The 21,998-nt window shown below is 48.9% G+C and overlaps 1 protein-coding gene across 1 annotated transcript in view; it reads left to right on the plus strand.

The window, feature by feature from the left end:
* The first annotated feature begins 889 nt into the window (after positions 1-889).
* The window catches only part of LOC132574683 (lymphocyte antigen 6E-like), a 39,215-nt gene continuing 18,106 nt past the window's right edge, over positions 890-21,998 (plus strand). Inside the window, exon 1 of the mRNA XM_060242918.1 lies at positions 890-1,030. Coding sequence (XP_060098901.1) covers positions 979-1,030 — 52 coding nt within the window. The 5' untranslated portion in view covers positions 890-978. The remainder of the gene's footprint in view (positions 1,031-21,998) is intronic.

Consider the following 21,998-nt stretch of genomic DNA (forward strand, 5'->3'; position numbering starts at 1 on the left):
GATCCAACAGGGCTTCTCTTATGTTCTTATGTGACTCAGAGTGTTGGACTGCAGGGGCCATTGTCCTGATCCAACAGGGCTTCTCTTATGTTCTTATGTGACACAGAGTGTTGGACTGGAGGGGCCACTGGCCTGATCCAACATGGCTTCTCTTATGTTCTTATGTGACACAGAGTGTTGGACTGGATGAGCCATTGGCCTGATCTAACATGGCTTCTCTTATGTGTGACACAGAGTGTTGGACTGGATGGGCCATTGGCCTGATCTAACATGGCTTCTCTTATGTTCTCTTAGGCAAAAAAACCCACACACATCTGGAGAGCTACCGGTGGCCACCCCTGCCTTATGGACATATGAAGCTGCCTTCTACTGAATCAGGCTCTTGGTCCATCAAAGGCAGTCTTGTCTACTCAGACTGGCAGCGGCTCCCAGGGTCCCAAGCCGAGGTTTTTCACACCTATTTTGCCTTATGCCTAACTGCCACTGATGAACTTCTGTTCCGTATAAGAACCCAGGGAAGCCATCTGCGATGCCAGATCTCCAGGACCACCCCCCCCACCTGGAAGTTGGCAACCACAACACGACGGTGGGGGGGGGGAGAGAGAGAGCTAGCGAACTACCCCCCTCCCTCCTTCCCTTTCCAGAAGCCTTCTGGGCGTTGCAAGCGCGCGCGCCCCCGGCCACCAGGCCTCTGGCTCGCCGCCGCTCCCCCGACCTCGCTCCAACCTCCCTTCCTGCGCTTTCCTTTCTTTGCAAAGGAGGGTCTGGATGGAGGAAACGAAAGAGAGACTCCGCCAGGCGGAGCCGCGCCCCCCCAGCCGCTGCTGGCCGCCTCGGATTCGAGGAGCGCTCCACGTGGGCGGCGGATCTCCCCCCCGCCCCTGGCCGGCCAAACCTCTCCAAGCAGCGGCCGCGCGTAAAGAGCCGGAGGCGTCGCCAAAGGAGGAGGAAGGACGCGCCCGCTGCGCTTTTGCAACCATGAAGGCGGCTTGGGCGGTTCTGTTGACGGCGCTCCTGGGCGGCCAGGGAGGTGAGGAGCGGGGGGGGGGGGGGGGAGAAAGAACGCTGCTTTCTTCTCGGTCCCCTTCCCCGGGGGCTGCTTCTCGCGTCCCGAGCAAAGCGCGGATGCCGGGGCCACCGGCGCGCACCTTCGCGTCTCCAAAAGCGCACGGCTCTTTTGTTGCGTCTGCGGCGCATCGTTGGCCGGGCGGCCGAGCCCCCCTCCCTCCACCCCTCTTGCAAGCAACTGGCAGGCCTGTAGCTACGGGGGGGGTGGGGGTGGGCCGTGCCCCTTGACTTACTGGCGAAGCCCCCTAACTCAGGGCCCCTGACCCACAGTCTTCCCTTCCTACTGCCTCTGCTGGTGGGCAGATTCGGAGAGGTTGGTCGGTCCTTCCTGTTCAGAGACGGGGGGCGGCGGGTGTAGGAAGAGATGGCCCTTTGGGAAGTAAGGAAGGTCCACCTGTGCCTTGTTGCTGCCCACGACAGTGTGGAAGAGGTCAGACAGACGGAGCAGCAGTGCCCAGAAAGAATTACGTTAATTAAAGCGCCCTTTGAGAAATTGGGGGAAAAAAAAAAATTGAAATCCTGGCAACTGGCCAGGGGGAGGGGGCTGCCGGGATGGGAGGGGACTCGCAGGGGGTAGGGAACGTTGGCTCGCCAGATGTTTTTTTTTGCCTACAACTCCCATCAGCCCCAGCCGTTGGCCATGCTGGCTGGGGCTGATGGGAGTTGTAGGCCAAAAACACATCTGGAGAGCCGACGTTCCCTACCCCTGTAGGCTGGAGCCGGGAAAGGTGGATGGAGGAGCACGTGGCAGACTGGGAGAGCCGCAGACGGTTCAGGGCAACGATGCAGATTGGGGAGGGGGGGGGGGCCCGGCGTCTGGAGAGCGGCAGGGCTGTTTTGCGGCGCCAGGGAACGCGTCCCCGCCCCTTCCCGGATTTTAGGCGAGCGGAGATCCAGCGGTGCTCTGCTGCGCCCTCCGAATTGGGAAGGAGGAAGAGGAGACCCAGGAGAGCGCGCGAGATGGGTTTGGTTTCCCCGCAGGCCTCTTGTGGTTTCATTCCTGGTTCTTTGTGGATGGAGCGGAGTAGGCCTCTTCAGCCTGCAGGTTCCACCCTGCTCTCCAAGGTTTTCCCAGCAGCTGGAGAGGTCTCTTTCTCCCCCTCCCCCCCCCTGCCACCACCTGAACTTTGTAAGGCAGGGGTGGCCAGTGGTAGCTCTCCAGATGTTGTTTTGCCTGCAACTCCCGTCAGCCCCAGCCAGCACGGCCGATGGCTGGGCTGATGGGAGTTGTAGGCAAAACAACATCTGGAGAGCCTACCACTGGCCAGCCCTGTTGGAGGGGCTAGGAGGGTCAGGGCCAGTGTTCCCCTCTAAGCTGCAGAGGTTTTGTGAGCAAGAATTCTGCTTTGCGAGCTGCTGGCGTTCAAGTCGGACAAAGCAGGAGTCTGGCGTCACCTTTAAGACCAACCAAGTCTTCATTGAGGACGTAAGCTTTCGTGTGCGCTCTAAGCACACTTCTTCAGTCGAGGGAAAGCTCACATAAAACTTGGTTGGCCTTAAAGGTGCGGCTGGGCTCCTGCTTTGTAAAGCTGCTTCGGACCGGCACGGATGCCCTCTTGGATCGATCTACGTGGCATTCAAGTTGTGAGCTACTGCATACAGGAGTGTCCTCTAGGGCAGGGGTGGTGAACAGTAGCTCTCCAGATCTGGGGGTGTTTTTTTTGCCTACCACTCCCATCAGCCCCAGCATGGCTGGGGCTGATGGGAGTTGTAGGCAAAAAAACATCTGGAGAGCTACCGTTGACCACCCCTGCTCTGGGGTCATCCTTCCTGAGCGAAGATGAAAATGTGTGAGCTGGAAGCTAAAAATCTGTGTGGTCGGGACTCCCAGCTTCCCTTCCCGGATCTGAGACTTTGCCCCTCTGTCTCCCACTTCCCCAGTGCCTGGTCATCCTAGGGACCCTTTCCTGTCTTGCTCGCCTCTGGACGAATAGCCACTTACCAGGTGCCTGCCTCCTCCCCGGCACTGTGTTCAGGACAATGGAGGTCTTTTTGGTGCAGAGAACCACTCCCAGAAGCCAAAGTTATGAATCAGGGTGGCCGAACTGTGGCTCAAGAGCTACAAGTGGCTCTTTCACGCGTTTTGTGTGGCTCTCAAACCCTCACTGCCCCATCGACTGGCTTGGAGAAGGCGTTTGTCCCTTAAAATCACTTCTCCAAGCCAACTGGCAGCATGGAGAATGCATTTAAAGTTAAAGTTGCTTTCTGTTCATCTCTCTCGCTCTCTTCCCAAAATCAATTTTAAATATGCTTTATTTTCACCTCCCCCTCCCCTCCCTTCCTTCTCTGTCATATGAACATGAACATATGAAGCTGCCTTATACTGAATCGGACACTTGGTCCATCAAAGTCAGTATTGTCTTCTCAGACTGGCAGCGGCTCTCCAGGGTTTCAAGTTGAGGTTTTTCACACCTGTTTGCCTGGACCCTTTTTTTGGAGATGCCAGGGATTAAGAACATAAGAACATAAGAGAAGCCATGTTAGATCAGGCCAATGGCCCATCCAGTCCAACATTCTGTGTCACACAGCGGCCAAATATATATATATATATATATATATATATATATATATATATATATATATATATATATATATACACACACACACTATTGCACCCTTCTTAAATCTTCGTTCGCGAAGCCAAGCCGAGGGAGAGACACACACACACACACACACACACACTGTGGCTAATAGCCACTGATGGACCTCTGCTCCATATTTTTATCTAACCCCTTCTTGAAGGTGGCTATGCTTGCGGACGCCACCACCTCCTGTGGCAGTGAATTCCACATGTTAATCACCCTTTGGGTGAAAAAGTACTTCCTTTTATCCGTTTTAACCTGTCTGCTCAGCAATTTCATCGAATGCCCACGAGTTCTTGTATTGTGAGAAAGGGAGAAAAGTACTTCTTTCTCTACTTTCTCCATCCCATGCATTATCTTGTAAACTTCTATCATGTCACCCCTCAGTCGACGTTTCTCCAAGCTAAAGAGCCCTAAGCGTTTCAACCTTTCTTCATAGGGAAGGTGTTCCAGCCCTTTAATCATTTTAGTTGCCCTTTTCTGAACTTTCTCCAATGCTATAATATCCTTTTTGAGGTGCGGCGACCAGAACTGCACACAGTACTCCAAATGAGACCGCACCATCGATTTATACAGAGGCATTATGATACTGGCTGATTTGTTTTCAATTCCCTTCCTAATAATTCCCAGCATGGCGTTGGCCTTTTTTATTGCAAACGCACACTGTCTTGACATTTTCAGTGAATTATCTACCATGACCCCAAGATCTCTCTCTTGGTCTGTCTCTGCCAGTTCACACTCCATCAACTTGTATTTGTAGCTGGGATTCTTGGCCCCAATATGCATTACTTTGCACTTGGCCACATTGAACCGCATCTGCCACGTTGACGCCCACTCACCCAGCCTCAACAGATCCCTTTGGAGTTCCTCACAATCCTCTCTGGTTCTCACCACCCTGAACAATTTAGTGTCATCTGCAAATTTGGCCACTTCACTGCTCACTCCCAACTCTAAATCATTTATGAACAAGTTAAAGAGCATGGGACCCAGTACCGAGCCCTGCGGCACCCCACTGCTTACCGTCCTCCACTGCGAAGACTGCCCATTTATACTCACTCTCTGCTTCCTATTACTCAGCCAGTTTTTGATCCACAAGAGGACCTGTCCTTTTACTCCATGACTCTCAAGCTTTCTAAGGAGCCTTTGATGAGGAACTTTATCAAAAGCTTTCTGGAAGTCAAGGTAAACAACATCTATCGGGTCTCCTTTGTCCACATGTTTGTTCACCCCCTCAAAGAAATGTAACAGGTTAGTGAGGCAAGATCTTCCCTTGCAGAACCCATGCTGAGTCTTCCTCAATAACCCGTGTTCATCAATGTGCCTACTCATTCTGTCCTTGATAATGGTTTCTACCAACTTTCCCGGTATTGAAGTCAGACTGACTGGCCTGTAATTTCCCGGATCTCCTCTGGAACCCTTTTTAAAGATGGGGGTGACATTTGCTACCTTCCAGTCCTCAGGAACGGAGGCAGATTTCAATGAAAGATTACAGATTTTTGTTAGAAGATCCACAAGTTCAACTTTGAGTTCTTTCAGAACTCTCGGATGTATGCCATCCGGACCCGGTGACTTATTAGTTTTTAATTTGTCTATCAGTTGTAGGACCTCCTCTTTTGTCACCTCAATCTGACTCAGGTCTTTCAACACCCCTTCCAATATTAGTGGTTCTGGGGCGGGCAAACACTTCTCATCTTCCACGGTGAAGACGGAGGCAAAAAATGCATTCAGCTTCTCAGCCATTTCCCCATCCTCCTTCAGTAATCCTTTTACCCCATGGTCATCCAAGGGCCCCACTGCTTCCCTGGCTGGTTTCCTACTTCTAATATATTTGAAGAAATTTTTATTGTTGGTCTTTATGTTTTTTGCAATATGCTCCTCATAGTCCCTTTTTGCCTGCCTGATCACAGTCTTGCATTTGATTTGCCACTGCCTGTGTTCCCTTTTATTAATCTCACTTGGACTGGTTTTCCACCGCTTAAAGGAGTCCTTCTTACCTTTTACAGCTTCCATTACTTTGTTTGTTAACCATGCTGGCCTCTTCTTATACCTGTTTGTGCCTTTCCTAACTTGTGGTATGTATTTTATCTGAGCTTCTAGGATTATAGTTTTAAATAGTCTCCAAGCTTCCCCAAGGGTTTTGACCGTATTTACCTTTCCTTTCAGTTTCCTCCTCACATGCCTCCTCATCTCAGAGAATTTACCCCTTTTAAAGTTAAATGTGGTTGTGGCGGTCTTTTTGGGCAACTCCCTATTTATACAAATGGTGAAATCAATAACATTATGGTCACTGTTCCCAAGCAGCGCAATCACTTTTACGTCTCTCACCAAGTCTTGGGCATTACTTAGGACCAGATCCAGGATCGCCCCACCCCTGGTAGGTTCTGAGACCATCTGCTCCATAGCACAGTCATTGAGAGCATCAAGAAACTCAATCTCTTTCTCTCGACCAGAACACATATTGACCCAATCAATCTGCGGGTAGTTAAAATCACCTATTACGACACAGTTTTTATGTTTAGCCGCTATCTTTAATCCCTCCATCATATTATAATCGTCCTCTCTCTTTTGATTTGGTGGGCGATAACAAACTCCCATAGTTAAATTTCCTTTTGGGCCCTCTATTTCAACCCAAAGCATTTCTAAAAGGGAATCTAATTCTCTGACCTCAGTCTTACTGGACCGTATATCCTCTCTGACATACAGAGCCACCCCACCTCCAACCCTTCCCTCCCTATCCTTCCGATATAACTTATATCCAGGAATCACCGTGTCCCACTGATTCTCCTCATTCCACCAAGTTTCTGAAATTCCCACAATGTCTATGTTTTCTCCCAACACTAAACATTCCAATTCACCAATTTTACTTCGGACACTTCTAGCATTTGCATACAAACATTTATAATTTCCCAAGCAAGCTAGGCCCGCCACCTCTCTCCTGCCGCCTCGAGACTCTAGCAGACAGTCCATACTGTTTGTCACCATCACAGTGGACAACTCTGATCCGTTACTCGGTAGAAAAATAGAAGCCAACCCTTCATCTCTTTGAGACGAGTCCTCCCGAACCAGAGACATTCCATCTCCTGTCGGCTTTCCCCCAAGATTTAGTTTAAAAACTGCTCTGCCACCTTTTTGATTTTAAGCGCCAGCAGCCTGGTTCCATCCGGAGACAAGTGGAGACCGTCTCTTTTGTACAGCTCCGGCTTGTTCCAGAAAGCATCCCAGTGCCTAACAAACTTAAACCCTTCCTCCTTACACCATCGTCTCATCCACACATTGAGACTTCTAATTTGCGCCTGTCTCTCCTGCCCTGCACGTGGAACAGGTAGCACTTCCGAGAAGGCCACCTTGGAGGTCCTGGCCTTAAGTCTCCCGCCTAGCAGCCTAAATTTCTCCTCCAGGACCTCACGACTGCATTTCCCCACATCGTTGGTGCCAACATGCACCATGACCACAGGCTCCTCCCCAGCACTGTCTATCAGCCTATCTACTACACGCGTAATGTCCGCTACCTTCGCACCAGGCAGGCAAGTCACCATACGGTCAATACGCGGTTTCGCCACCCAGCTGTCTACTTGCCTAAGGATCGAATCACCAACTACCAAGACCCCCCCTCTCCCCCTGCCCAGGGATGGTTCCTTGGCGTGAAAGGATACCCGCTCACCAACCGAAGAAGAGGTCCCTTCTGAGGGCGCATTCCCCTTATCCTCAGCAAGGTGCCCTGTTCCCTCTAGACCCTCACGCTCTCTGGCAGCAACGGGGCTGCCACATTCAGAGTGGGGCTCATCTAATACGCCCCCAAGAGTCTTCCCCAATTGCCTAACTGACCGTCTCTGCTTCTCCAGGGCAGTCACCTCGGCCTCAAGGGTACGAACTCGTTCCCTGAGGACCAGGAGCTCCTTGCATCGAGCACACACCCAAGACTTCTGTCCTGTGGGCAGATAGTCATACATGTGACACTCAGTGCAAAACACTGGAAAGCCCCCACCCCCCTGCTGGCATTCTACCTTCATGATATATATATATTAAATATACAGTCCTCTTTAAATGCTGTTGTTTACGTGGCTCCCCTTCTGGAAGGTCAACTTACCTTATTGGGAGAACAAGGAAATCAGGGATCTGGGTTCCTGGTCCTTAGGAAGCCCCCAGGCAAAGAGCCACAGGCCAAGAGCCCTTTAGCTCTCGCCCTTCGGCTCGCGCCTTTGGCAAGGCGCAGCTTAAAATGCAAAGAGGGTGGAGCAGACCACTCCTAAGCAATCATCAACAATTACTCTCAATCAATCAATCAATCAATCAATCACTTTCACCTTTAGCCCACTCACCCAAACGTACAGCAGTTCCCCAGCTATCACAACTCAGCCTTTTCAGCAGTCACCCAAGCCTCAGAATGAAGTCTTTCAAAACGCAGAAATTCTTAGCAACTTCTCCAGCTGTCTCAGCTTATCAGAGCTGCTCTGCTCTGTTCTGTTCCTCTCAGGCCTCTCTGAGATGAGATTGAACCTGGGACCTTCTGCTTCCCAAGCAGATGCTCTACCACTGAGCCACCGTCCCTCCCCATTCATGTTCATGTCTTAACAGCTCTCAGCCCTCTATTGTTCATTGTATGTGGCTCTTACGTTACGCAAGTTTGATGCACCCCTGTTAGAAAGTATTGATTGAAAAGGAAACATTCACGAGCGTACTTTTAGCACAGCCCCAGACTGAGCAAGGGAATCGAAAAGAAATGGGCAAAACGCGATTCCTCTCTCCCCTCCCCCATGCATACCGTATCACATCTTAAAATATAGGACAGGCTCCTTTACATGCCTTTACCATGAATTTTCCTCCAGGTATCCAGGACAGATCTATATGCCTAGGAGATGCTCAGCCACTCCCCATTCTTGGTGCATCAAAGTCAGTATTGCCTACTCAGACTGGCAGCTGCAGGCCTACTCCAGGCCTCAGGTGGAGGTCTTTCACATCGCCTCCTGCCTGGTAGTTTCTAACTGGAGATGCTGGGGATCGTAGCTGGGATCTTCTGCATGCCAAGCAGATGTTCCACCACTGAGCCACGGCCTCCTCCAGACCTCAGTTAAGAGTTTTGCCTGCTCTGATGGACCCCCCCCACCAAAGAAGAGCTTCCCTCTTGCTCCCATGAGTTTTATCACCCCTCTGTTCCCCGCCTGCAGGCCATGTCAGATAACTTTTCCTGAAGACTCCATCATTTCTTTCAAGTCTCTCCAAATCTCTGTTCCCTGCTTGATGGGGAGGGGGGAGCTTGACCATCCCATTGTCTAGACCAGAGGTGGCCAAACCGTGGCTCGGGAGCCACATGTGGCTCTTTCACACATATTGTGTGTCTCTTGAAGCCCCCACCCTATCAGCTGACCTGGAAAAGGCATTTCTCTCTTTAAATCACTTCTGCAAGCCAAGCCAGCTGTTAGCTTGGAGAATGCATTTAAAGTTAAAGTTGCTTTCTTTCCGCCTCTCCCTCCTTCCGCATCTATTTGCCTTCCTTCTTGCAGCTCTCAGACATCTGATATTTGTGTCTTGTGACTCTCAAACATCGGATGTTTATTCTATGTGGCTCTTACGTTAAGCAAGTTTGGCCACCCCCGGCCTAGTCCTATTAGTGTTTGTATGAAAGTAGAAGACAATGAAGATAATGGACTTATACCCCATCCTTCACTCCGAATCTCAGAGCGGCTCACAGTCTCCTTTATCTTCCTCCCCCACAACAGACACCCTGTGAGGTGGGTGGGGCTGAGAGAGCTCTCCCAGAAGTTGCCGTTTCAAGGACAACTCTTCCGAGAAACCCTGGCTTTCCACCGTTATGGTGACTCACATACAACTGCTTCTCTGGCAAGGATAAACACTTGCTTCTTTTGCACGTCTCTAACAATATGCGGCAACAATCTGTCATATGTTGCTTCCAGGGGTGGAATTCTAGCAGGATCTCCTTTGCATGTTAGGCCACACACCCCTGATGTAGCCAACCCTTCGAGAGTTTACAAACAGGAGCCTACATCAGGGGTGTGTGGCCTAATATGCAAAGAAGCTCCTGCTAGAATTCTGGTTGTTTCCCTCATTTTTTTTAGAAAAATGAAAATCCACTCCATGGCCTAGCACTGGAGGTGAAACGACTTTACCTTCCCCCCTCATTGAGTTGCTGCTCAGTATGTCCTTTGGAGCGCCTTCACACTGCGAAAAGGCTGAGGATTCTGGGACTTTACAGGTTAGCAAAGAGATGACTAAGGGGCGGACGAGGTAGAGGTTTTTAAAATGAGGCATGTGGTGGAGATAGTTTACCGAGGGAACTTTTTCTCCCTCCCCCAAAAGACGAGAACTCGAGGGCATCCAATGAAGCTGCCTGGAGAAATGTTGACTGAGGGATGACATGATCGAGGTTTACAAGATTATCCATGGGATAGAGAAGGTAGAGAAAGAAGTCCTTTTCTCCCTTTCTCACAATACAAGAACTTGTGGACGCTCAATGAAATTGCTGAGCAGTCGGGTTAAAACGGATAAAAGGAAGTACTTCTTCACCCAAAGGGTGATGAACACGTGGAATTCACTGCCACAGGAGGTGGTAGCGGCTGCAAGCATAGACAGCTTCAAGAGGGGATTGGATAAAAATTTGGAGCAGAGGTCCATCAGTGGCTATTAGCCACAGGGTATTGTTGGAACTCTGTCTGGGGCAGTGATGCTCTGGATTCTTGGTGCTTGGGGGGGGGGGCAACAGTGTGAGAATTTCTAGCACCTGGTTATTTTGGCCACTGTGTGACCCAGAGTGTTGGACTGGAGGGGCCATTGGCCTGATCCAGCATGGCTTCTCTTATGTTCTTATGTGACACAGAGTGTTGGACCGGATGGGCCATTGGCTTGATCCATCATGGCTTCTCTTATGTTCTTATGTGACAGAGAGTGTTGGACTGGAGGGGCCACTGGCCTAATCCTACATGGCTTCTCTTATGTTCTTATGTGTGACCCAGAGTGTTGGACTGGAGGGGCCACTGGCCTGATCCAACATGGCTTCTCTTATGTTCTTATGTGTGACAGAGTGTTGGACTGGATGGACCATTGGCCTGATCCAATAGGGCTTCTCTTATGTGACACAGAGTGTTGGACTGGAGGGGCCACTGGCCTGATCCAACATGGCTTATGTTCTTATGTGACAGAGAGTGTTGGACTGGAGGGGCCACTGGCCTAATCCTACATGGCTTCTCTTATGTTCTTATATGTGACAGAGTGTTGGACTGGATGGACCATTGGCCTGATCCAATAGGGCTTCTCTTATGTGACACAGAGTGTTGGACTGGAGGGGCCACTGGCCTGATCCAACATGGCTTCTCTAATGTTCTTATGTGACACAGAGTGTTGGACTGGAGGGGCCACTGGCCTGATCCAACATGGCTTATGTTCTTATGTGACAGAGAGTGTTGGACTGGAGGGGCCACTGGCCTAATCCTACATGGCTTCTCTTATGTTCTTATGTGTGACCCAGAGTGTTGGACTGGAGGGGCCACTGGCCTGATCCAACATGGCTTCTCTTATGTTCTTATGTGTGACAGAGTGTTGGACTGGATGGACCATTGGCCTGATCCAATAGAGCTTCTCTTATGTGGCACAGAGTGTTGGACAGAGTGTTGGACTGGCCTGATCCAACATGGCTTCTCTAATGTTCTTATGTGACACAGAGTGCTGAACTGGATGGGCCACTGGCCTGATCCAACATGGCTTCTCTTAGGTTCTTATGTGTGACCCAGAGTGTTGGACTGGAGGGGCCACTGGCCTGATCCAACATGGCTTCTCTTATGTTCTTATGTGTGACAGAGTGTTGGACTGGATGGACCATTGGCCTGATCCAATAGGGCTTCTCTAATGTTCTTATGTGACACAGAGTGCTGAACTGGATGGGCCACTGGCCTGATCCAACATGGCCTCTCTTTTTGTTCTTATGGGCAGGAGGTTCAGGATGGACAAAAGGAAATGCTACTTTACTCAGAGAGATCAAACGTGGCATTCGCTGCCAGATGGCCACGGGAATTAACAGGTCCAAAAGGGGATTAGACAGATTCATGGAGGATAAATCTATTAATAGCTACTACCTGTGGTGAGTAAAAGGGACCTCCACATTCAGAGACACTAATCCTCCAAATCCCAGAGCCAGGAGGCAGCATCTGGAAAGGCCTCGACCTTTGTGCCCTGTTGTTGGCTGTCCAGAGGAACTGGTTGGCCAGCATGAGACAGGATGCTGGACTAGATGGACTTTTGGTCTGACCCAGCAGGGCTCTTCTGATGTTTTCCTCAGGGAAGGCCTTAACCTCTATGCTCTGTTGTTGGCTGTCCAGAGGAACTGGCTGGCCCCTGTGTGAGACAGGAGGCTGGACTAGTTGGATCCTCACTGGTCTGATCCAGCAGGGCTCTTCTGGTGTTCTTCTCAGAGGAAGGCCTTAACCTCTCTGCCCTGTTGTTGGCCCTCCAGAGGAACTGGTTGGCCGCTGTGTGAGACAGGATGCCGGGCTGGATGGACCCCTGGGCTGATCCAGCAAGGCTCTTTTGTTCTTATCCCTCCCAAAGATGCTTTCATTCCCATGGGACACATAGTTGGGATGTAGGAGGCTTTGGGTTTACAAGATGCTGGGAACCACAGAAAGACACTACCAGGCAGAAATGACATAATTAAGTTAGAAGAACCAGAGATCTGGCTCTCTGCAAGGCAGTTTTCTGTGGTCAGAGTCCGCTGATGCTTTTTGATTTTTTTTGTTAATGTTGGGGGAGTTAATAAGTTTGGCCATTCCATGTAGTTTGAGACAAGTCACATGAGTGGACTTGGAGGCCTCTGGCTCAGTGGTGGAACACTTGCTTGGCATGCAGAAGGTCCCAGGTTTGATCCCCAGCATCACTAATTAAAAGGACCAGGCAGGAGGTGATGGAAAAGGCCTCAGCCTGAGAACCTGGAGACCTATGGAGATGGACCATGGCTCAATGTTAGAGCGACTGCTTGGCATGCAGAAGGTCCCAGGTTCAATCCCCAGCATCTCCAGTTAAAAGGACCAGGCAGGAGGTGATGTGAAAGACCTCTGCCTCAGACCCTGGAGGACCTATGGAGATGGACCATGGCTCAATGTTAGAGCAACTGGTTGGCACGCAGGTCCCCAGCATCTCCAGTATAAGAGCACCAGGCGGCAGGTGATGGGAAAGACCTTTGTCTGTCTGAGCCGCTGCCAGTCCAAGTAGGCAATATTGACCTTGATGGACCAAGGATGGGGAGGGGCCATTGCTCAGTGGCAGAGCATCTGCTTGGCATGTAGAAGGCCCCAGATTCAATCCCCAGCATCTCCAGTTAAAAAAGGACCAGGTAGGCAATAATGGGAAAAGCCTCAGCTGAGACCCTGGAGAGCTGCTGCCAGTCTGAGTAGACAATACTGTCTTTGATGGACCAAGAGCCTGATTCAGTAGAAGGCAGTGTTCCTCTCCAGTAACTTGGTGGGTTTAGCTGGTGGTGACGGGTGGAGAATATTTGACAGGTTGTGGCTTGAATAGTGCATGTGTGTGGTTGACCTCTACATCACAACCGCACAGTGCTGGGTGGCTTGCAGTGACCGAATAACAAGTGTGAGTCAGTTGTTTAATAATAAGTGTGGGCCTGTTATTGAGATCCAGTTTGGTGTGGTGGTGAAATGTGCGGACTCTTATCTGGGAGAAACCGGGTTTGATTTCCCGCTCCCCCACTTGCACCTTCTGGAGTGACTTTGGGTCAGTCATAGCTCTCACAGAGCTGCTCTCTCAGCCCCACCTACCTCGGGCGTCTGTTGGGAGAAGAAGAGAAAGGAGATTTGTAAGCCACTCTGAGACGCCTTTGGAGTTATGCCCTGCCCTTTGTTGCACACACTGTCAGTTCCAAAAGTTGAGTCCCCAGCCCAATTTAAGAGACTCAACAGCCAGAGGTCCAAGTGGGTAGATCCAGAGATTCCTTTATTGCCACCAGTGACAAGAGGAAAAGCAACTCTCTCTCTCTCTCTCTGTACCAACATCCTCCATTTTTCCTCAGGTCTCCTTTACAAAACGTAGCATATTTATACAATTTTGGTAACAAAACAGGTCTAGTTGATTGGTTACAAAGTTCTCGTTTTGGGCATTTTAGCTCCGCTTATTGGCTTAAAGAAACCTGTCTCCTTCAGGATGAGGTAATTCCCTGGGGATTTCTTTGATCTGTATTCCCAGTCTCCTGGTTTCCTGGCATCCAGCATCTGGACGGAACTCTGTGGTTAGGTGTTTCTCTAAGAATGTTCAGATGGCCAAGGGTTGTTGCACAGGTTCTTTGTTTCAGATTTTGCTACCTGACTCTGGAGGTCCCGTCCAACTCTATGATTCTATGAATTTTGTCTTGGTTCCAGAGGATGTGTCAGTAAGTGGAATCTCTACTGCGTGGGGTATTCTGCCCTCCAAGCCAGGCTTTTCCCTGGTGGTAGGAGAATTGTTTAGTTTCTCCTAGAGGACGTTTGCAGAACATACTCTGATAACGGATTCTTGCTAGAGAAAAGGACTTTGTGATATATATATGCCTTCTTTCTTTGTTCTCAAAGACCACTATGAGCCTGTGTCATGTATATTAAGGCAGGTTAGTGCAAATATGTTCTATGATCAGGATTAGTGCAAATCTATCTGGCACTCTGTGCATGTTCTAGTGCAAATCTGAATCTACATTCTACAGCTTCACTAGCCAATCACCTCCTTCTCTTCTCCCTCTTCTTCTTCCTCCTCTTCCTTCTTCCTTTTATTCGTTTACGGATGCCATTTGTGGGCAACCTTTCTTGCCGAGAGTCCAGCAGATTACTCATGTGCAAATTCATGCAATTGATCAGAGGAGGCATTAGTAAACAACGTAATTGGACTAGAATGATAGGTGTTGGAAATAAAACATGAGGCATGCGTTAAAACAATGTGGAGAATGAGATTACGTAAGTGCGCAAAACAAAGGAAGGAGGCTAATTACATAGAAGAAGAAGACTGGGTTGTACACCCCACCCTTCACTCAGAGTCTCAGAGTGGCTCACAATTGCCTGGCCTTCTTCTCCCCACAACAGACACTCTGTGAGGTTACCGGGGCTGTGAGAGCTCGGAGAGAACTGTGACTAACTCAAGGTCACCCAGCTGGCTGCATGTGGAGGCGTGGGGAATCAAACCTGGTTCTCCCAGATTAGAGTCTGCCGGGCTTAACCGCTACACCAAACTGGCTCTCTTGAGCAATGTTTTTGAGCCCGTAGGCACCTTACACATAACGATCACGGGAACTCTTCAGCATTTGAGGTGGAAGTTCTGTTTAACAGGATGCTGTTTAAAACAAACAGGGAAACCTCGGGGGGGGGGGGGGATTGCGCTGCCAATTAGGTTTTCAGCGGCCAATTGGGAGCACTCTGGCTACAAATGATCCCTCCTACTTTATAAAAAATACTTCATAGGCACCAGGGAGTGCCCTTGTTCCATTATAACGGGTGGTCGAACTGTGGCTTGGGAGCACATATGAAACATATGAAGCTGCCTTATGCTGAATCAGACCTTTGGTCCATCAAAGTCAGTATTGTCTTCTCAGACTGGCAGCGGCTCTCCAGGGTCTCAAGCTGAGGCTTTTCACACCTATTTGCCTGGACCCTTTTTTGGAGATGCCGGGGATTGAACCCCTGGGACCTTCTGCTTCCCAAGCAGATGCTCTACCACTGAGCCACCGTTCCTCCATGTGGCTCTTTCACACATATTGTGTGGCTGTTGAAGCCCTCACCACCCTGTCGGCAAGTCTGGACAAAGCATTTATCTCTAAATTAGTTTGCCAAGCCAGCCAGCAGCTTGGAGAATGCTTTTAAAGTTAAAGTTACTTTCTTTCCACCTCTCCCTCCCCAATCTGTTTTCCTTCCTTGCTTCCTTCCTTCCTCAAACATCTGATGTTCATGTCCTGCAGCTCTCAGAAATCTGACATTTATTCTGTGTGGCTCTTAAATGAAACAAGTTTGGCCACCCCTGCATTGTAATATAGCCCAATTTCCTTTACTAAAATGCTCTCTGGAACAATTCTGTTTGACTTAGTTTGTAGAATGACATAAGCTGGGGAGTTTTCCTATCCACCTTGAGGAGGCCATTCCACAAGGTGGGGGCCACACCAGAGAAGACCACACGTATGGACATTTGTAGATCTTACTCATTTTGGGACCAGCATCTTTAGAAGACTCTGCTCCAGTACGCGAAGCTGTCACAGCAGAGCAAAGGGTGGTCTCCCACCCAATACAGTTCGGCAGCCAGGAAGCTCCAAGAGCATGCCAAGCTTTGTATGTGATAGATAGCCCTTGAATTCAACCCAGTAACTTGAGGAAGAAGCCAAATGAGGGAATTCGGGATTGGATAAGCATACGGAGCAGAGGTCCATCACTGGCTCAGCTTATTGTTGGAACTCTGTGTGGGGCAGTGATGCTCTGTATTCTTGGTGCTTGGGAGGGGCACAGTGGGAGGGCTTCTAGTGTCCTGGCCCCACTGATGAACCTCCTGATGGCGCCTGGATTTTTTGGCCACTGTGTGACACAGAGTGTTGGACAGGATGGGCCATTGCCCTGATCCAACATGGCTTCTCCAAGGTTCTTCTGTGTGTCACAGACTGTTGAACTGGATGGGCCACTGGCCTGATCCAACATGGCTTCTCTTATGTTCTTCTGTGTGACACAGGGTGTTGGACTGGATGGGCCATTGGCCTGATCCAACATGGCTTCTCTTAGGTTCTTATGGGTGACACAGAGTGTTGGATTGGAGGGGCCATTGGCCTGATCCAGCATGGCTTCTCTTATGTTCTAATGTGACACAGAGTGTTGGACTGGAGGGGCCATTGGCCTGATCCAACAGGGCTTCTCTTATGTTCTTATGTGACACAGAGTGTTGGACTGGAGGGGCCACTGGCCTGATCCAGCATGGCTTCTCTTATGTTCTTACGTGACACAGAGTGTTGGACTGGAGGGGCCACTGGCCTGATCCAACATGGCTTCTCTTATGTTCTTACGTGACACAGGGCCTTTTCACACTTACCGGTGGAAACCGGAAGGGAGTCGGTATTGTGCCGCTTGCAGTAATCCGAGACAGCGATGGGAGTTTTCATACACATGTTTTTTTCCCTGGTAGGGTTCCGTGATTGAAGCGTGATTGAAGCGAGCCATTTCACACTGTTCCGCTCTTATCTCGCTTCCACCAGCGCCAGCCGGTTTCACGCCGTTTTTCGCCCGCCGGCGCGCGCAATCTCCGGCTTTTTTTTTTTTTTGGAACGTCAGTTTAGATCGATATAGCGATATATCGCTATATCGACCTATCAAAACAGCACCACCATAGGGATCTCAACGGAGCCTAGCCATCCCTATGGTGGTGCTGTTTTGACAGGTCGATATAGCGATATATCGCTATATCGATCTAAACTGACGTTCCCCCCCCAAAAAAAGCCGGAGATCGCGCGCCGGCGGGCGAAAAATGGCGTGAAAACTGCTCCCGGGTTAGATACTGGACATTTCACACAGCACCCCATAGCGATTTCAACCCGGGAGGAGGGGTTGAAAAGTGGAAGAAGCTGCTCTTTGTTTGTGATGACTCAGGCACGCCTCACTACCGGGACAGCCGCGGGAGTGTGTGAAAAGGTGAGAGTATTCCGGTAGCAGCCAGTTACTGAATCGGGTCTGTCTGAAATGCCAGCAGAAACCCATTACTGTTCAGTAACTGGCCAGCTGCTATACCGGAATACTTAGGCTGTGTGAAAAAGCTCACAGAGTGTTGGACTGGAGGGGCCACTGGCCTAATCCAACAGGGCTTCTCTTATGTTCTTATGACTGAAGGTTGGATGGTGTCATGCAGACTCTGTTTAGCACCTGTTAATAACCAAACTGTCCGTGGGACATCAGGTCATTGCTAAGAAAGGTCAGCCAGCAGGTTCGTCAGTTGCATTTCTGCACATCTTGGCTTTCGCATACTGAGGAAGACTTCTGTTTGTTGAAGCTGGCTGTGGGGGAGAGATGAAGTTGCGGCTTTCACATCTGCAAGTCTCAGACCGGGCTTGCAAAGGTTGTTTGTTCCACTGTGAGCACAACCGGGGGATATTTCCCTTCTGAAGAAAAGAAAGTAAAAAGCACTGATCACTGGATTTGTTTTCTTGGCGTAACAAAGCATACTGCAGGCTAACCCAGTCTTGACAGATCTCAGAAGCTAAGGTGGGTTGACCTAGCTCATGGGTGGCAAAACTGAGGCTCGGGAGCCACATGTGGCTCTTTCACATATATTGTGTGGCTCTTAGAGCCCTTACCGTCCCACTAGCCAGCTTGGAGAAGGCATTTCTCTCTTTAAATCCCTTCTGAGATTTAAGAGAGAGACGGCTTGGTGCGTGGACTCTTACCTGGGAGAACCAGGTTTGATTCCCCACTCTTCCTCCACTTGCAGCTGCTGGAATGGCCTTGGGTCAGCCATAGCTCTGGTAGGAGTTGTCCTTGAAAGGGCAGCTGCTGGGAGAGCCCTCTCAGCCCCACCCACCTCACAGGGTGTCTGTTGTGGGTGAAGGAGATAAAGGAGATTGTGAGCCGCTCTGAGACTCTTGATTCAGAGAGAATGGCGGGGTATAAATCTGCAGTCGTCTTCTTTGCCAAGCCAAACCAGCCAACAGGTTGGAGAATGCATTTACAGTTGCCTTCTTTCCACCTCTCCTTCCCTCCTCTTATCTATTTTCCTTCCTTCTGTCCGTCTTGTGGCTCTCAAACATCCGACGCTCATATCTTTTGGCTCTCAAAAATCTGATATTTATCCTATGTGGATTTATGTTAAGCAAGTTTGGCTACCCCTGTCCCAGCTAGTATTTGGGTAGGAGACCTCCAAGGAGTACCAGAGTCGTGACGCAGTGGCTAACCACCTCTGTTAGTATCTTGCCTGGATCTGAATGGCTCAGGTTAGCCCAGTCTTGGAAGCTAAGTAGGGTCGGTCGTGGTTAGTGCCTGGATGGGAGGCCAGAGGCAGACAGACATCAAACTCCGTCTGAACATTTCCTGCCTTGGCCTGATGGCCCAAGCTGGCCTGATTTCATTAGATCTCAGAAGCTAAGCAGAGTGTGGGAGTGGACTTTGAAAGTTATGCAAAGTTGCAGTGAAATGGACAAGCTTACAAGAATCTTAAAAGAACAAGATTTAGAGAAGTTTAAAACTGAGTGGGGAACGTTTCCGAAGCATATTGAAAAACAATGGAGCGTTAAAGGACATTCGGCGATCTTTGACAATGGCTAATCTCTAAAGAAACTTTATATGGATTGCAGTAAAAAAATGAGATGATGGGATTATATCTTTTTCGTAGCTTTGTGAATGACTAAAAAGGACTGCCGTGAAGATGGATTACGATTATAACCGATGTTTTTTTTTCTTTTTGAAGTTTTTTTTTATTTATGAAGAAAGATTATTTAATAGATTGAGTTTATTACCTTTTAAACAAATTAAATAAAATAGCAATAGGGAATGGTTTGCTAAAGGGGTTGGCGCCGCTGGGAGTTACCAAAAGAGGGAGGGGTGGAGAAAATGTAATGTATGTGTATTGACTCTTAACAACAAATGATAATACGCTATTATAATATATTACATTATCATAAATTTGTTTTAAACAAAAAAAAGCTAAGCAGGGTGTGGGAGGAGACTTTGAAAGTTATGCATTGGAGTGAAATGGACAAGCTTACAAGAATCTTAAAAGAACAAGACTTAGAGAAGTTTAAAAATGAGTGGGGAAAGTTTCAAAAGTATATTGAAAAACAATGGAGCGTTAAAGGACATTCGGCGATCTTTGACAATGGTTAATCTTTAAAGAACATATGAACATATGAAGCTGCCTTCTACTGAATCAGACCCTCGGTCCATCAAAGTCAGAATTGTCTTCTCAGACTGGCAGCGGCTCTCCAGGGTCTCAGGTTACAGTAAAAAAAATGAGATGATGGGATTATATCTTTTTCGTTTCTTTGTGAATGACTAAAAAGGACTGCCATGAAGATGGATTACGATTATAACCGATGTTTTTTTCTTTGTGAAGTTTTTTTTTAATTATGAAGAAAGATTATTTAATAGATTGAGTTAATTGCCTTTTAAAGAAATTAAATAAAATAGCAATAGGGAATGGTTTGCTAAATGGGTCGGCCCTGCCGGGAGTCACCAAAAGGGGGAGGGGTGGAGAAAATGTAATGTATGTGTATAAACTCTTAACAACTAATGATAATATGCTATTATAATAAATTGTTTTAAACAAAAAAGATAAACGGGGTCAGCTGTGGTCACTACTTGGATGGGGGGCCAGGCTGCAAACCTGCACCTGAGACCCTGGAGAGCGGCTGCCAGTCTGAGTAGACAAGACTAACTTTAATGGACCAAAAGCCTGAGTCATGTAGAAAGCAGCTTCACGTGTACAATATTGTAGGGAGGCAGGAAAAAGCTCCCTCATTTCCAACAGCATCCAATCCGTGGGGAAATGACCTATAACAGGGGTGGCCGACGGTAGCTCTCCAGATGTTTTTTGCCTACAACTCCCATCAGCCCCAGCCATTGGCTGTGCTGTCTGGGGCTGATGGGAGTTGTCGGCAAAAAACATCTGGGGAGCTACCGTCGGCCACCCCTGACCTATAACATCGTGTGACGCAAACGGAATATATAATTAGGATGAAATAAAGCAGTGGAACCTGAAAGACCGGTCGGTTTCCTTGCTCCAGTGGAAGCAAGCATCCCTGATTTTGGAACTCACTTCATCAAACGCATCGGAGTGCATATCTGTTGGGATGATGCTGCATATGCCCAACGCAAATGTGGGGCGTGTGTCTGTGGAGGCATTACGAAGATAACCTGGTTTTAAACTAGTTCTAACCAAAGAAGAATCAGTCGATTCAGGGCCGGGTGAAGGTCACCAACTGTTGTTAGATAGGCAAAGGAGGGAGGGAATGTGGCTCAGTGGTTAGAGCATCTGCTTGGCATGCAGAAGGTCTCAGGTTCAGTCCCTGGTATCTCCAGTTACAAAGGATCAGGTAATGTGGAAGCCTGAGACCATGAAGAGCTACAGTCTAAGCTTGTCCAGTTGAAAGGACCAGGGCGAAGGTGATACGAAAGACCTTTGCCTAAGACCCTAGAGAGCTGCTGCTAGTCTGAGAAGACAAGACTGACCAGTTTGGTGTAGTGGTTAAGTGTGCGGACTCTTATCTGGGAGAACTGGGTTTGATTCCCGACTCCTCTGCTTGCACCTGCTGGAATGGCCTTGGGTCAGCCATAGGTCTCGCAGAGTTGTCCTTGAAAGGGCAGCTTCTGGGAGAACTCTCTCAGCCTCGCCTACCTCACGGGGTGTCTGTTGTGGGAGAGAAAGGTATAGGAGATTGTAAGCTGCTCTGAGACTCTGATTCAGAGAACGGCAGGGTATAAATCTATGGTGGTCTTCTTGATGGACCAGTGGTTTGATTCAGTATAAGTCAGATTCAGGTGTTCGTGAATTGGGCTTGCTTGGAAAATGAGGGTTGATTGGGGTTGCCAGTGGAGGGAGGAGTCCCCCTTACCTTTCCAGCTCTCCTGCCTTTAATTAATGCTTTAATGTGAGACAGAAACTCAACAGGTAAAGAGAGACTCTCTTTGTGCAGCTGTCTAATAGACAGTTTCTTTACGATCACAGACCAATTAAAACGCAAGAATGTAAAAGCTTCAACGCAAAAGGTAGCATCTATGCTATAATAAGCATTAGGATGGACAGTGGTCTTAATGTGTTCAGCACAAGAGTTACGTCAAGACACAAGTTAAAACAGAACATCTTAAAACCGAGAGGCAGTAGAACGAGTCTTTCGGATGCTATAGCAGGCAGCGCAGAACTTGGCAACAGCTTCGGAAATGAGCTGGTTTTCATCCGAAAGCAGATTTAAGACATTCTGATTCCAGCAGCCCAGAATCTGTCCTTAATATATTATTATTCTTATTAGTTTATTTATATTCCGCCCATTCCCCCATGGGGGCTCAGAGCGGAGTACAGGCTCTGTATATTTCACACGGGCCTCTTTATACCAGGAACACCTAAGAATTCTGTGTGTAGTGGATTAGGTCAGGGGTGGCCAACGGTAGCTCTCCAGATGTTTTTTGCCTACAACTCCCATCAGCCCCAGCTAGCATGGCTGATGGCTGGGCCTGATGGGAGCTGTGAGCAAAAAACATCTGGAGAGCTGCCATCGGCCACCCCGGATTAGGTGAACACGGAAGGTATGAACACAATCTCCCTTTAGATCCCGAAGGCATCTTCTTGGCCGATTCTCCAAAGTGGCAAAAAAAAAAAAAAAATTGGTTTGAGAGTAGAGACGGTGAAAGTCAGTTT

The sequence above is a fragment of the Heteronotia binoei genome, chromosome 7 (genome assembly GCF_032191835.1).
Source record: "Heteronotia binoei isolate CCM8104 ecotype False Entrance Well chromosome 7, APGP_CSIRO_Hbin_v1, whole genome shotgun sequence".
Taxonomy (NCBI): domain Eukaryota; kingdom Metazoa; phylum Chordata; class Lepidosauria; order Squamata; family Gekkonidae; genus Heteronotia; species Heteronotia binoei.